The sequence below is a fragment of the Hyperolius riggenbachi genome, chromosome 3 (genome assembly GCF_040937935.1).
Source record: "Hyperolius riggenbachi isolate aHypRig1 chromosome 3, aHypRig1.pri, whole genome shotgun sequence".
NCBI classification, from domain to species: domain Eukaryota; kingdom Metazoa; phylum Chordata; class Amphibia; order Anura; family Hyperoliidae; genus Hyperolius; species Hyperolius riggenbachi.
The window spans coordinates 275,660,700-275,678,009 of NC_090648.1; the positions used below are offsets into that span (position 1 = coordinate 275,660,700).

Genomic DNA, 17,310 nt, shown 5'->3' on the forward strand with positions numbered 1-17,310 from the left:
CAGAGCTGTGTGCACACTACTGCTGTTGCTACATTAAGTTGCAGGCTCAGTACCACTCCAGTGCATTATTATTTCACTGTATTCTGATAGTACTATTGCATTTCTCTGTGTGTGACACTCCACAGCCCACACCCAGAGCTGTGTGCACACTATGAACACTACTGCTATTGTTGTTGCCTCATTAATTTGCAGGCACAGAACCACTCCAGTGCATTATTATTTCACTGTATTCTGATAGTACTATTGCATTTCCACAGCCCACTGACACCCAGAGCTGTGCACACTACTGCTATTGTTGCTACGGTAAGTTGCACGCACAGTACCACTCCAGTGCATTATTTGTAGTAATGTAATGTGATTTCTGCCCCTTAGGGACTTTGCGTCAACTACATAATTGTTGGTGCGACTTTTAGCATCGTTTCCCCTCCGGCATGCCACAGTCCAGGTGTTAGACCCCTTGAAACAACTTTTCCATCACTTTTGTGGCCAGAAACAGTCTTTGTAGGTTTTAAAATTTGCCTGCCCATTGAAGTCTATGGCGGTTCGCATGTTCACGAACATTTGTGGAAGTTCGCGAATGGAAAATTCTATGTTCTCGACATCTCTACTGAGCACACACTGGTGCAGAGACAGCTGGGTAGAAGTACAATAAAACCTGGTTGTCCCAAACCATTTTGCTTGTATACTGCAAGTGATAATAATATTGCATCTGCATGTGCACATGCTGGGATACAGGGTACTGTATACAGGTCATAATTACACATACATAAATACATAAAAATGGACCGCTACATTCATCACATTTGATTTTGCATAGTAAGTTTAATAATAACATTGTAGAAACAAATAAATTAAAAGTCAATTATATTCCAGGTAATATACTGAAATTTGTTTTCAACAGGGTTTGGTGTATGAAAATTTTACATAAATATAGAAACTGTGGAATATCTAGCTCTTGGGTAATGCTTAAATAAAAAAAACACAAGCAGTAATACTTTATAAAGTAAGCAGTAATGTTATTAACACTGTATAAGTGATGCATCTGTATGCTAACAAAGCCAAAAGCTTGAGAAATATGAATAAACATGGTCATCATCTTATTATTATTATTATTTTTTATTTATATAGCGCCAACATCTTCCGTAGCGCTGTACATAGTACAAACAAATAATGGGGAACAAATATACATAAGAAATACAAGACACTGTACAGTCATGACAATGAATAGAATAAATTGCATCATCTGCAAAGGAATCAGTAAAACTGACAGCTTTTGAATTTGTTGGTGTTCGTTCCTGCTTTGGGTAATGTTACTGAATGCAAGGACAAAGTTCCTTTCAATCATGCATAAGATGAAACTTCAAAAAAAAGTAATCTGCAGGAAGAAAACATACCTCTCCCTTAAAGCGGAATATAACCCTGCATTTCAACTTTGCTCTAAAACATTATTTACAGTATATTATATGCAACCAGCATTTTTTTTTTTACTAGACCAGCATTGGAAGGGTTACACAGGGCTTTAAAGTTCCTGGAGATTTCTGCAGACGCATCCGAAGCTGAAATAGATGCATTTTGTTTACATAAATGTATCTAAGTGTTGAATGTGACTCACTCTCTCTCACTGAGAAGGAGCTTGGAGGACAGCCAAAAAGTGTGTGTCATTTATCAATAGATACATTCAACTAAATAGAATGTATCTATCTGAACTTCTGCATATCTCTCCAGGGAACTTTAAACCTCTATGTGTTTAACCCTTCCAATGCTGGTCTAGTAAAAAAAATGCTTTTTGCATATAATATGCTGTAAATAATATTTTAGAGCAAAGTTGAAATGCAGGGTTATATTCCACTTTAAGGCTCCTGATGGCTTATGGCCCTTGGATCTCCATGTCAGTAATCCATTGGTCTACTCTCAGGCACCAAAGAGATAGCAGTCAACACTCCACTGACTTCTTCTCAAAAGTGTCTGCCACATCTCTACGATTTTCAGACATGTGTAACAGGACTTATGTGCAGAATTGCCTTGACACGGCCACTAGCCTCTCTGTTGTCATAGTTTCAAATAATGGACACAGAGTAGCCACATGACTACAGAAAATACATTGGATAGTTGGGACATTCAATCATTCCATCTGCATTATGGCACCTGGGAATAATAGACCACAGAATTACTGAAGAGGGAGAACACTATTATTTATTAATGATCTAGTAGATGCAGTAGTGAGCAATGTTGCTATTTTTGCAAATGATACAAAATTGTGCAGAATCATCAACTCTCAGGAAGATATGGACATATTGCAACAGGATCTGGATAGGATGGCTATATGGGCACATAAATGGCAGATGAAATTCAATGTTGAAAAAAGTCATGCATTTTGGTCGTACCAATGGTCTAGCACCATACAAAATAAATGGGATACAGTTGCGGACATCAAACTTGGAGAAGGACTTAGGAGTACTCATCAACAACAAGTTAAATAATCGTACTCAATGCCAAGCCGCTGCAGCTAAAGCTAACAAAATTTTGGGATGCATTAAAAGGGAAATAAAAACTCGAGATGCTAGCATAATATTGCCCCTGTTTAACTCTCTGGTAAGGCCACATCTGGAATATGGAATTCAGTTCTGGGCACCACATTACAAAAAAGATATTGCAGTTTTAGAGCAGGTGCAGAGACGAGCAACAAAATTGATACGTGGTATGGGATCTCGCTTATCAAGAAAGGTTAGATAAACTGGGTTTATTTAGTCTAGAGAAAAGACGCCTTAGAGGAGATCTAATTAACATGTATAAATACATCAGAGGGCAATATAATAGCTTGGCAGATGAGCTTTTTGTCCCTAGGCCTTCTCAAAGGACTAGAGGACATGATCTGCGCATGGAGGAAAAACGTTTTAGCCATTTATTTAGGAAAGGGTTCTTTACAGTAAGAGTGTAATGATCCGCTCAGCTGGCTGCACAGGCAGACAGCTGTTTGACCATTCCTTATGTCTGAGGGATGCAGGTCTCTGGAAAAGAGACCTGGCTTCATCTTGCAACTTTCAGAGTTGCTTTGCTGAGGGATTTGCATACATGCAAATTGCCCAGCTGTCTCCTTTGAGGGCTGGCAGTATAAAAGCCTTCTTCTCACACAATCCTTTGCTGGTCATAATGGTTTGTTAACACACTCCTTGAGTGTCAGCCTTTCCTGTTGGATTGTTAAAGTTATCTTAGAGTATTCTGGGGGCTGTATTAGACACCCCTCTAGTTCAGTCAGGTTGTATTATTTGTATTGTCTGTTCTGTCTGTCTGGGGGTGCTAACCAGAGCAGCGGTTGCTACTGGTAGCTCCTTCTGTTCGTCTGGTTGGATCGCACTAGCCTCTAGCGGTAGCGGCTGTGTATCCTTCTGATCTGTATTCTTGGAGGGTAAGCTGGAGCAGCGGTTACTACTGGCTACCTCATCTTGCTGTACCTGGATCGCACTCGCTCTGGCGGAAAGAGCAGTGGATCCTGCTAACTCTGTTTCTATACTTGGATGACACTTGCTCTGGCAGAAAGAGCAGTGGATCCTGCTAAGCTCTGTTGCTGTACTTGGATCGCACTCGCTCTGGTGGAAAGAGCAGTGGATCCTGCTAACTCTGTTTCTATACTTGGATCACACTCGCTCTGGTGGAAAGAGCAGTGGATCCTGCTAACTCTGTTTCCCTACTTGGTTCACACTTGCTCTGGTGGAAGAGCAGTGGATCTTTCCTATCCTTTCCCTGAACCCGGATCGCACTCGCTCTGGCGGAGAGAGCAGTGGATCTTTCCTGTCCTATCCCTGAACCCGGATCGCACTCGCTCTGGCGAAAGAGCGGTGGATCGTAACTCTCATATTCCTGTTGTCCGTCCGTCTGTCTTGTCTGATACGAACGCTTGCGGTAGGCTCGGTGAGGTAACTGTTAAGCAAGCGCTCGCGTTCTCTGTTTCGTGTTTGTGTGTCGGTGGTTAGTTAGGGTGGCGTGCTTGTCTCTGTTTCGCTTAATGTGCGGAGACCGCGCTGTTAACGCATTCGCTGCTGCGAATGAGTACGGTGTTCGCGTTTAGTTAGCGTTTGTTATTTTCCTTATTCTCATTGTATGATTTACTGTGCCTTTGCTCTGCTCCTGGGTTTACCTCTGCTTAGTCTTGTGTCACCTCTGGCAATCGCCTCTCTCGCGATTGCGTTCCTACTCTGTTTCTGCTGTTGTGTGTGCACCGTCGCGGGTTGGCAACTAGATTGGTGCACACACATACATTCTGTCCCTGTGCTCATTCTCATTCGCAATCGCATCTCTTGCGATTGCGTTCTCACTTGATTTCCTCTGTTGTGTGTTCACCGTCGCAGGTTGGCGACAAGATTGGTGGACATACATACATCCCTTTTCTGTGCTTATTCAGTCTTGTGTCACTATTAACAATCGCTATCTCTTGCGATTGCTTTCCCACCTGATCTTCACGGTTGTGTGTTCATCGTCGCGGGTTGGCGACTAGATTGGTGAACACACATTCACCCTGTCGCTGTGCTCTCTCTCTTCAAGGGCTATCTTGCCCTGCTCGGTTGCAATTTGGACAATTCCCATCTGGCATCTGTGGCAGTACAGAGGCTTGTTCCTCTGCACTCCATAGCTCCACCTGCCGGTGGGAATTTCCCTCTACTGGTGCTTTGCACCAAAGCTGGGTTCTCTCCTTTCATACGCTTGTGGAGGATTTCCGCCGTGTCAGCGCACGCCTTGTGCGCTGATCACGGAAATAATTCCACAATCGTTACAAAGAGTGATTAAGATGTGGAATGCATTGCCACAGGAAGTCATTATGGCAAACTCTATACCTGCATTTAAAGGGGGCTTAGATGCTTTCCTTGCGTTGAAAGACATCCATGGCTACAATTACTAGGTAATGCCTAATGATGTTGATCCGGGGATTTTGTCTGGTTGCCATCTGGAGTCGGGGGGGGAGTTTTTCCCTTTTGGGGCTGGTTGGGCCATGCCTTGTGGGTTTTTTTTCGCCTTCCTCTGGATCGGCGGGGATGTGTGGGGAAGCAGGCTGGAGTTGTACTTTGTACTGGTTGAGCTCGATGGACGTGTGTCTTTTTTCAACCGAAATAGCTAAAAACATGGACCATTGGGAGCCTTAGAGAAGATATACCGTATAATGTCTCCTCCATACATGTTATTTTTTTTGCCTAGAGACCTACTGTATTTTAATACTAAGGTTTAGTGTATACGGATGATTTAACTGCATTTTTGGTGCTGTTTTCTTTTTCAAATACAGCATGGTGTATTTAGTTGCATTAAAAAAATGCAAATGCCTGAATCCTTATGGCCCAAACACTGCAACTGCATGAAAAGCAAACAAACACAGAATGGTGCATTTCTGCCTTTTGTTTGAGCCCTCCCTAACTACAACAGACCTAAAGAAAAAGTAAGCTTGCTAGCGACTCTTTATTTTTATTTTTTTATAGCCCACTTATAAGAAATTTACATCATGCAGATAATAATAATAATTTTATATATATATATATATATATATATATATATATATATATATATATATATATATATTTGGACGCAAGCGGCTCATGGCCCTGCTCCAGCTACAATTTTGATATGATATTATGTAAGAGGGTTAGCTATCTCTTTTTATGACTGTCCAAGTCCCTATCTGGGAGAGTGTCCAGTACCTTGTGTCCTGACCTAAAGTTGTAGTCTCAACGTAGTCAAGGTCAAAAAGAGATATTTTCTATGTATAGTGGGGTGACAAATGCCATCAAATTAAGGCCATGGAGGTGCTAAGGCTAAGAAATTAGGGACAAAATTGATAACATTTATTTTAATTTCAGAATGTGGTATATACGGCAATTATATATGGCTAATATACGCAGAAATGACAGGCAAAATTTGCAGCCATGTAATGTGATGATGCAAACCTATTCAAGGAGGACTTCTCATTGGTTGATTGAAATTACACTACCACTACTTTTTACACTGAGTTAAAATGGCCAAAGTATAAAACTGGTAACTATACCAGGCAACTCATTAATAACGCCTATATTCTCCTCCGCATGTTACCAAACTGACATGGGTTACTGAGCCATCTGCACCATAACAGCTTTCCAAGCCTTTTCTTTGTCCCTCAGGGTGTTGTTGGAGACCTGTACAGAGACAGAAGGATGCAGAAATTATTAAACAACAATAAAATTATACATTAGTATTCTACAACCATAAGCAAGCCAAGTAAAAGAATAATAAATAACAGCTAAATGTATTTTCATAACGTACATCAGAAGGCACATACTGAATAGCATCAAATGTAATTTACTGTACTTTGAGGTGCATAAAGATTAAACTACTTAAAAAAATAGGTAAACACACAGTTAAAATCTACAAATTGTGTATGGACTATTTTAAGGTGTAATTCTAAAAAAGTACATGAGAATTTGGGCACCGGATACTACCAATAGTAGAATATCGGTAATTTAAAGAGAACCCGAGGTGGGTTTGAAGATTATTATCTGCATACAGAGGCTGGATCTGCCTATACAGCCCAGCCTCTGTTGCTATCCCAAACCCCCCTAAGGTCCCCCTGCACTCTGCAATCCTTCATAAATCACAGCCACACTGCTGACAAACAGCTTGTCAGAGCTGGCTGTGTTTATCTCTATAGTGTCAGTCTGCTGCTCTCCCCGCCTCCTGCAGAACTCCAGTCCCCGCCTGCATCCCTTCCCTCCCTGCTGATTGGAGGGAAGGGACGGGGGCAGGGACCGGAGCTATGCAGGAGGCGGGGGAGCAGCTGAGACTGACACTACAGATGTAAACACAGCCTCACAGCACGGCTGTGATTTATGAGGGATTGCAGAGTGCAGTGGGACCTTAGTGGGGTTTGGGATAGCAACAGAGGCTGGGCTGTATAGGCAGATCCAGCCTCTGTATGCAGATAACATGCTTTAAACACACCTCGGATTCTCTTTAACCAATATTCTACATCAACCCTAACTAACCTAATTCTCAGACTAACCCTACCCCACCTACTTCTAACACTAGCCTCACCCCACTTCCCCCCAATAGCCAGACCCCAGGGCACCAGTAACTTACCCTACTCTACTCTGCGCCAAAAATACCCCTTAGAGCTCCACTATACCATATTACAAATGTTGCTAAGCCATTTTATAATATCTTATACCATAAACGAACACTCATGTCCGCTACGGCCACAGCTATGTTATACATTGAAACAAATGTGGCCGAGCCATTTTAAAATTTCTTTGTAGAATAAGCAAAATTGTACCTCTTTTTACATTTGGTTTGCTATACTTGATGACAACATGTCACAGGCACAGCATGCAGGTATACATGAAACATCTACTTTTCATTTAATCCATTTTCTGCAGGCATAAAAGCCACTTCCAATGAGTTGTAAGAGTACTGGTAAGAGTGTCCACATCTGTGAAAGGGCTAGTGCTGCCTAGTGCAGTATTGCCTTGTATGTCTTCTACTCTGAGCTTGGATAACATTGCTGCTGCATTACTTTACTCATCCTCTTGCAGTCCTACCTTTCATAAACTACTGGAAGATAATGTAAGGTAAAGTCTATAGATGGTAAGACCTGCTGAAACTAGGCAGTGGCAAGGCATTCTTAGTTCCAAATGGGGGACACAAATGCCTGGGAGGAGAGAAAGCTTCATAATCACTGCCTATGGCACAGATGTCAAACTCAAGGCCCTTGGGCCAAATTCGGTCTGTTTTGAAGTTTTATGTGGCCTGCAAGAGCTTTAAATGATTGTAAGCAGTTAAAGACAGGAGGAAATGGAGAGTAGCAAGTTGTGCTATACACCTGCTCACAGCAAACTGGGATTGCAACATAGTAGGATGCCCCAACGCTTGCACTGGTAACAACTGGCGTTTCCATAAAGATGGTGGATCGTAGTCAACATATGTACACATATGTAATTCTTTGCCTTGTGCATGTGCATACCCTCCCTATTTTCCATTGTGTTTGACTTCATATGGGTAGGGGACAGATCAAAAGTTGGCACACGTGTGCCACATATTTATGAGCATAGCCTATCCATACCTCCAGTTCTTTTCCCGCAAAACAGCTATTAGCTGTTGGAGCTGTCATCCCTATGGATTCCAGGTAGCGTCCACCATGTGCTTCTACGGAGGCTAAAGTGCAAAACGGCCATCAGGCTTGCAGCCCCCCTGCACCCAGCATTCGTTCATCTCTCTATTGCAATGGTATGTGCCTCGTGTATCGCATATCCTTTTAGACTATTTGCCTGCACCATGATTGCACACTGAATAAAAAGGTCGCCAGCAGTGTCGGTTTTAATCCTCCTCCTTCTCCTATTTACAGACTTTCTATTTCTGCACCTAGGCACACAGGCAATAACCAACCCTGCAGTTTTTTTGGACACAATCATTCAAGTCATTTCCAGCGGCCACAGTGCCAATGCCCTTTGGCTCTCTTTCAGCACTGTTGGGGATACTTGAGGACTGAGTTGAGAAATCTAAAAGATCACCAGGTCAGCCAGACAATTTCCATTTTTTAACATAGACCAAATATGGCAGCCTCCACTTCCTTCTCACCTTAGGTTTCCTGCCTTAGTGTCCAAAGCTAGTAAGTAAAATGCAATTAAGTTTTTGATATTATGAATAATATCTAGTTTACACTTACATTATTGTTTCTGTAATTAGCCTTGTCCATAAAAGATACATTCCATGATGAGTCCTGCATTTTTACTTGTGATTTATAATGTACACATTGGATGATGGTGATAATTGAGAGCACAGCCTGCACCAACAGTATCAGCATAAGGAGCAAGAGCAAGACTTCATAGAAACGCTGAATGGAAAACAACATGTGAGTTCATGAATTCTCAAATATAAGCATTTTCAACAAAATGTCTGCGTGTGTGTGCATTATATATAAAATATATAATGTATATTGCTTATATGTAATGATAATATATATATAATACCCCACAACACTTTAGTGATTAGAAAACATCCATGCAAGAACCCTTTGCTGTCCTGTTGTAAGTAATACATCTTAAAGGGACCCTGAGCCAAGTCTTACCTGCCCACGAGGTCCCCGGCATCCTCATGCCCCTCCGCGGTCCTGCTGGTGCATGTGCAGGACTCTTATTCCGACGGACTTGATGACGCGTCGGGTACGCAGCTGGGGTGAGCATGCACGACTTCACCCTAAGTCGGTACATTACTGGAGCCGCCAGTAGCACCGCGGAGGGGGCCATGAGGATGACGGGGACCTCGTGTCCAGTTTTCTTTTTTAAGACACAGCTCAGGGTCTCATCAATGACATTCATTTTTATTAGAAAAAAATGTATGTACCTCCTTCTGTTCAAACTATTATAGGCTGTGCTTTCTAACTTTTTAGTCTGTATATCAGAAAACAGAGTTCGATAAAGACCTATATATTGAGTCAAACGTGTAATGATCGCTGCTGCAGCAGCTATTACTGGAAGTGGTAGTGCTGCAGCTCAGGCAGTTCTGATCTATTTCCATGCAAGCTGCATAGCCTTGTCTGTCTTTCCCTGCTGTCGGCTTGTGACTGATTATCATTCACCTGTGTGGGAATCTGCATGTCTGCTCCCATTGGATGACCTCAGTATAAAGATCTGCTTCCTGCAGGGTTTCCTTGGGTTTTCATAGCTTCAGCTTAAGCCAGTCTTGCTGTCGCTTTAGCCCCCGATCGTGTTTCTTGTTATAAAGATACTTTGCTGGTCTTTGCATCATATATTGGTTCATTGCCAATATATATGCATACCAGCACGTTTATTATTTTCCTTGTATTTGTGTTACGTTAATACATCAGTGTCGCTGATGTATACGTACACGAACTGTTTATATCCTGTGTGCAGTTAGTCAGCTTTCCAGCACGTTTTGGTAGGTTGCGCGTACCGTGACCACCCGTGCTGAGGTAGTTACCCTGCTTCTGGTTCTGTTTGTGGATTGCGTTCATCCCTGCGAGGAGATAACGAATCCTTCTGAATCCTGTCCTGTTACCGTTTGTGGATTGCGTTCATCTCTGCGAAGAGATAACGAATCCTTCTGAATCCTGTTCTGTTACCGTTTGTGGATTGCGTTCATCTCTGCGAAGAGATAGCGAATCCTTCTGAGTCCTGTTCCCTGTATTACTCCAGTCCTAGTCAGCGTTCCTGCTTATGTCATATATCGGTTCATTGCCGATATATACATATGTTAGTCAGACGTTACAAATAGTTTCATTGCTGTAATTGTAATACGCTAGGAAAACATACTTATTGTATATTTATCTGTGTTACGTTCATCTATCTTAATCCTGCTATTTTCTGACTATCCTGTCCTGTCTTTGTGAGGCACGCCATCGCCGCATCGCATTGGCTGCCTCATTCCAGTCTGTCTGGTTTTGGACGCTTGCTGTCGCTAAGTAGCCGCTAGCTAGCAAGCGTTCATTCTGTCTACCTGTCCTGATCTCCTCAGTTCTGGTTTATGCGCTCAGCGCTACTTTGCGCTGAGACGTTATAACGAAAGCATTGTTTGTGGCTGTCAGATCTGCACCGGCTCTGTGCGCCACAATATCCTATTGGAGTCAGTCCTCCCCTCCACTATACTAGGGATAGCCTGTTTCCTGGTGCTAGTGTGTGTACCTCCTCCACGTCAGCTCATGCGTTGCATGCTGACTGTGGAGAATACACCTCCAAGCGTGACTTTATGAAAACCCCATTACCAATCCCCATTGTGGGGGGGATTCCCAGAAAGTATGACACTGTTAATTATGGTTCCTGTTCCTTTAAGAAATTTGAAGAACTTAGCTCTGAAACAGAAAATGAGTTTTTCTCTGAATGTGCCAGGTTCCTGACCAATCCTGATCTCCAAGCGACTCCTGTTTCAACCTGGGCACTCCAACTAAGTTATATTTTGTTTAAAGGGGAATTATTCCAGTGGGCATTTGATGTTCTCAATCATTCCGATTTGAAAGATAGACCGCTGGAATTTCTAGCGTTTGTGATCCATAACTGGTTGCGCATAGATCCATTGCCTTTTCCTCTTAATGAACTCCTGGCAGCAGGCCAATCAGCTGCTCCTTCAATTGCTTGCAAGAATGAGCAGCAAGCAGAAAGTGTTACTGATAATTTTCCTGCAGCTTTGAATAAATCACCAAAACCCGCAAGGTCAAAGGCAAAACGCAAACGTTCTAAGAAACGTGTCCAATCTGCAGAATCGTTATCCTTAGCGACTGAGACCTATAATGAGATTCTGCCATTAACAGATAATGAAATGCAATTGTCTTTCAGGGGAGTTAAATGGACTTATGAAACTACTAATGAACTTTCCTCCCTGGCTAGGGAAAATAAAGATCTTTGTTTAAAAGAATTATCTGAGTATGATTATGATGAGATATTACAGAGTATTGAACAAATCAACTTATTTGTGAACCAAGGGAAGTTTGCATACACTACAGTTCAACACTTGCTACAGGTATTGGAGATTCTTAAGAATAAGGAATCTGCCAATCACCTGCTAATTAACCCTATACATGTGCCTGCCACAATCATATCTGCAGACTGTGATCAGCCTAAATGTTTCGCTGTTAAGTATGCATGGGATCCTCCATTCGAGAGGGGAGAGATGGAAGCCCTGGTCTGTGAATGGAAGAATGATTCAAGTTCATTTTGTCAATTTTACAGTGCAAAAAGTGAAATGGTATTGAACGCATGCATTAAGTCAGCCTATAACCTAATAGAGGCTGGTGTGTGTAGGTATGACTGTGTGGCTCCCTTGATTGATGTGTGGGAACTGATTTTGGATGATTTTTATGTGACTCCGAATTCGCAAATTTGGCGTTCTGACCCGCCTGCTTCAGCACCTTTGGCTGATTCAGCAGGTGATTCGGAGCTCTTTTTGTGTGAAATTGAAGTTCCTGCAATTCCACCCTGTACCATGGATAACTCAGTGTTACTTCCCAGTAAAACAGAAGCCACTGATACATTCTTAACCTTGCCCTGCGCAAATTTCTCAGCAGAGAATCCAGAGGTCCTGCTGACTTCCGAGTCCAGCCTAGCCAGTACTCATGACTCTTTGTTTAGTGAAACAGACACCAGAAAAATCTTGCCTGTCTCTGCAAACACTTCTGCAGAAATTACCTGTGTTAATAAAGTTCAACTCCTGTCTGATCCAGCAGATGCCAATAGATGCACTACATCAGTTTCCGAGTCCCAGCAATCCTGTCTAGTAAACTCAGAACCCCAGCATCTGAATTTTCCAATTTTACAAATGAATGGTGATTCAGATGCGCAAACATTGTGTCTTGATCTTCCTGTTTCTACACCTCGCTCTAGTTTCGTGAATAGCTCAGAGCATCTGCTATGTGAACCTGAAATCGCAGAATTATTACCTTGTTCAGAAAATTTTCCAATAAATTTGCCCTGTACCATGAATTGTGCAGTAGATCTCTCCAATGAAACTCAGGTCACAGAATCATTATGCTGTCCAGCAGGTGCTTCCATGGTTTTGCCCTGCAATATGGACTGTTCAGTGATCCTGTCCAGTGAAGCTGTGGTCGCAGAGTCTTATACTTCACCCAGTACTTTGGATACTTTAAACCCTCTAGCAGAGGAGGCTGAAGCACTGCTTACCTCAGTTGGTGTTGCAGTAATATTCACTTGTCTAGCAGCTGTTTTGGAATTACAGTCTGCTCTAATAAAACTTGATGAATTTCTGCCCAGCAAAGCAGAAGCCATTGAAATATTGTCCTCGTCAGCAAGTGTGTCAGATACCTTGTCCTGTACACAGTCTGATTTAACCAATGTTGTTGAGTCCCTCTCCAGTGTTGTAACAGCCGAGGAACTCCAGCCCTGTCCTCTGAATGTTTCAGAAGTCTTGCCCTGTAACATGGATAATTCTGATTCTCTGGTCAAAATAATAGAAATCTCAGAATTTCAGTCCGGTCTGATGAGTGTTCCTGAAACCCAGCCCTGTATCCTGAAAGATTCTGGTTCTCTGGCCGCTGTGGCAGAGGTTCCAGAGTCCCCTTCCTGTCCAGGGAATTCCTCAGTTTTGCCTAGTCCAGTGGGGGCTGCTGCAATACTGACTTGTTCTGCAGCGCCTCATGAGCTCCAATCCAGTGTATTAAATGAGTCTCTGTCCAGTCCAGAGGTAGTTGTGGAGTCCCTGTCTGGTTCAGTGCATACATCAGAAGATTTGTCCTGTCTTGTTAGTGCCCCTGAATCTGATTTGTTACTGACTTTGCTGGAATCAGCGACATCTAAGTCTGATCCAGCATTCTCGTGTAAAAGTCCAGTAGTTGCGAAGTTTAGTCATGATGATTTTTTTTTGGCCAGTCCTGGTTTTGGTCCTGTCTTGGCTGACCCTGAGGCTCACAGTTCCTTGACATGCCCAGAGGTTTCTCTTGTGCCGGTGTGCCCAGATGTTCTTTGTGTGCCAGAATGCCCAAGTGTGTCTAAGGTGTTAGCGTGCTCTGATGCTTCCTTAGTGGGAACACGTTCTGATATTGCCAGTCTGCCTGCATGCCCAGAGATGGTTCTGGTCCCTGAAAGCCCTGATATTGATGTTTGTCCTTGTGGCCCTGACTCGGGAATTGCCCTAGGTTCCATAGGGGTTCTTGATGGTTCTCCATGTGAGCCTAAGGGGCATTCTGACCTATGGGGATCTCTTTGGAGCTTCAAGGTGTTCTGGGAGGTCTCTGAGAAAACTTGTCCTGGTGCCTTGGACTGGTTCAACAGTGGGTTTTGTGTTGGTAAAGACAGTACCGGTGGGCATTGCAAAGGCTTTGGCGTTTCTGAACGGTTCCTGGAAGGCGGTGGGTATCGCTCAGGGAGTTTCGGAGGGCTTTCTTCTGGAAATCATGGTTCTGATGGGTGTCACACTGGGGCTTGTAGTACTGATGGGCATGGTTCTGTAGGTTCTGGTTCTGATGGGTCCAGTCTTGTGGGGACTGATTCTGGAATTCGGTCTTGCCGGGCTGTCCCGGTCATCATGAATTATCAGTCAGACTGTTTTGTTGGGAATTTCAGTTTTGAAAAGCGTCTGGAATCCGCTTTTAAAGGCGGGGGTACTGTAATGATCGCTGCTGCAGCAGCTATTACTGGAAGTGGTAGTGCTGCAGCTCAGGCAGTTCTGATCTATTTCCATGCAAGCTGCATAGCCTTGTCTGTCTTTCCCTGCTGTCGGCTTGTGACTGATTATCATTCACCTGTGTGGGAATCTGCATGTCTGCTCCCATTGGATGACCTCAGTATAAAGATCTGCTTCCTGCAGGGTTTCCTTGGGTTTTCATAGCTTCAGCTTAAGCCAGTCTTGCTGTCGCTTTAGCCCCCGATCGTGTTTCTTGTTATAAAGATACTTTGCTGGTCTTTGCATCATATATTGGTTCATTGCCAATATATATGCATACCAGCACGTTTATTATTTTCCTTGTATTTGTGTTACGTTAATACATCAGTGTCGCTGATGTATACGTACACGAACTGTTTATATCCTGTGTGCAGTTAGTCAGCTTTCCAGCACGTTTTGGTAGGTTGCGCGTACCGTGACCACCCGTGCTGAGGTAGTTACCCTGCTTCTGGTTCTGTTTGTGGATTGCGTTCATCCCTGCGAGGAGATAACGAATCCTTCTGAATCCTGTCCTGTTACCGTTTGTGGATTGCGTTCATCTCTGCGAAGAGATAACGAATCCTTCTGAATCCTGTTCTGTTACTGTTTGTGGATTGCGTTCATCTCTGCGAAGAGATAACGAATCCTTCTGAATCCTGTTCTGTTACCGTTTGTGGATTGCGTTCATCTCTGCGAAGAGATAGCGAATCCTTCTGAGTCCTGTTCCCTGTATTACTCCAGTCCTAGTCAGCGTTCCTGCTTATGTCATATATCGGTTCATTGCCGATATATACATATGTTAGTCAGACGTTACAAATAGTTTCATTGATAGCTGTAATTGTAATACGCTAGGAAAACATACTTATTGTATATTTATCTGTGTTACGTTCATCTATCTTAATCCTGCTATTTTCTGACTATCCTGTCCTGTCTTTGTGAGGCACGCCATCGCCGCATCGCATTGGCTGCCTCATTCCAGTCTGTCTGGTTTTGGACGCTTGCTGTCGCTAAGTAGCCGCTAGCTAGCAAGCGTTCATTCTGTCTACCTGTCCTGATCTCCTCAGTTCTGGTTTATGCGCTCAGCGCTACTTTGCGCTGAGACGTTATAACGAAAGCATTGTTTGTGGCTGTCAGATCTGCACCGGCTCTGTGCGCCACAATATCCTATTGGAGTCAGTCCTCCCCTCCACTATACTAGGGATAGCCTGTTTCCTGGTGCTAGTGTGTGTACCTCCTCCACGTCAGCTCATGCGTTGCATGCTGACTGTGGAGAATACACCTCCAAGCGTGACTAAACGCTTACTCTTTTCTATCTTTTAAAGTAAACTATTGAATGGTATCATCCAGATTAAAAACGTTCTGCTTTAACTGATGGATTACACGGTACAATATTCTGCTGCTATTGAAAGAGACTATACTCATTCCTATTCTAAGATGGCAAAAACAGTTAGCAATCACGTGATAATTTGGAGAAGCAGGTATTTTGTTTGCTTTATTTTTAAAAATAAAAAGCCATGCATTACCCAAACTGCTGTGGCTTTAACATACCATTGAGGATGAAAGCCACTTCCTATTACATTGCCCCAAATATACTGCAACCAGGGACACTTACTTTAAGAAATTGTTGGAACTATTCCCAGACTTTCTCACACTAGAAGATGAGAGAAAAACATATATCCTACTGGGAGAAGATGAATCCACAGTGACAATCGCTGCACACTATGTCACAGCATGCTAATAATTATGAATTTGGCAGTGGAATAGGACCGTGGAACATACAAAGCCCAATCATTGATTACTTAAAAATGCACACAGAAAAACTGATAAATGTTTCAAATGACATATCAAATTTTATTAGAGAGAATTAAACTAACATAATAAGTTTACCATTAAAAAAGCACATGGGATGGCCACCCCGTCACGACTCATCCATCCCAACACACACACCACAAACCGCAAGCATCCGCCTGCATCTAGCATTGAGCTGTGATCACATGGTCTATATTGGCGCTAGAGAAAGGTCACATAAATGGCGATAAATAATGTCAAGGCCAAACTCCCAAATCAGAGGTTGCACAGAGCACAGTTCAATTGTATATAGTTTAAAGGTAGCAAGCCAATGCAGGACAGTCAGAACACAGGACCATAGAGGAGCATGCACAGGTAAAAGCAGGTAGAGCAAGCTTGGCAGAGCACATATAGCATCAGCATAGGGGCATCATTCATGCGCATGGCAGCGCCTCAGCTTTGCAGCAAAGAGCATCACACAAGACTTGTCTCACCATGTCCACAGGATCCGGATGCATGCTCAGTATTTGTGCATCTTACCACATAGATGAAAAGGATGGTCTCTGTGTATCCTGAAGCTGTGGCAAATGTCCATCCAAGCCAACCATGATCTGTAGAGATGGCATAGGGATCAACAGTCCAAGCAGAAACTGGCTCAGTCAGCTCGACCGGTCAGTGTGCACGGCGGTGGGCCCTGTTGCAGTCCTGCGGCGTGCGGAAGGTGGTGGTCGGGACGGCGTGGCGTCCCATGCAGGAGGCGTGCAGCTCCCCCTATGTCACAGCATGCCACAGACTGAGAGGAGCATAACAGAACTGTAAACCTAAAAATGTCCACAGACTGCTTAGCCATTGTCCCCCTACCCCACCCCCTCCCATGTCCCCTATTTCCCCTTGCTTTGGCAATACCTGTAATGAATCTTGGTCATGCCAATAAAGCTATCTTTTAATTTGATTTGATTTGATTTAATTTGATACCGAACCTGTGAAATTTTGCACATTACTGTGCAGCCAAGAGCAAAACCTGATAGCAATATTAAAGACTTCTGAGTTTAGGGGAGGGTTTTAATATACAAATACCGGAAGAAAAGGTGGGTGCAGCGACCTCTAGTATCCTGCTCTGCATACATATATACTGCTCAGTACCTCTGTTTTAGTGACAGGCTCATGTTAAGGAAGTAGTGTTGGGCGAACATCTAGATGTTCGGGTTCGGGCCGAACAGGCCGAACATGGCCGCGATGTTCGGGTGTTCGACCCGAACTCCGAACATAATGGAAGTCAATGGGGACCCGAACTTTTGTGGTTTGTAAAGCCTCCTTACATGCTACATACCCCAAATTTGCAGGGTATGTGCACCTTGGGAGTGGGTACAAGAGGAAAAAAAAATTAGCAAAAAGAGCTTATAGTTT

At 43.3% G+C, this 17,310-nt stretch overlaps 1 protein-coding gene across 4 annotated transcripts in view; it reads right to left on the minus strand.

Moving 5' to 3' along the window:
- Positions 1–1,838: 1,838 nt before the first annotated feature.
- Positions 1,839–17,310, minus strand: part of MLC1 (modulator of VRAC current 1) — a 118,607-nt gene continuing 103,135 nt past the window's right edge. For all 4 annotated transcript variants that reach the window (XM_068276345.1, XM_068276343.1, XM_068276344.1 and 1 more), the window contains 2 exons: positions 8,675–8,842; positions 1,839–6,152 (listed from right to left, as the gene is read on the minus strand). In XM_068276345.1, the coding sequence (XP_068132446.1) occupies positions 6,084–6,152; positions 8,675–8,842 (237 nt within the window). In that variant the 3' untranslated portion in view covers positions 1,839–6,083. The remainder of the gene's footprint in view (positions 6,153–8,674; positions 8,843–17,310) is intronic.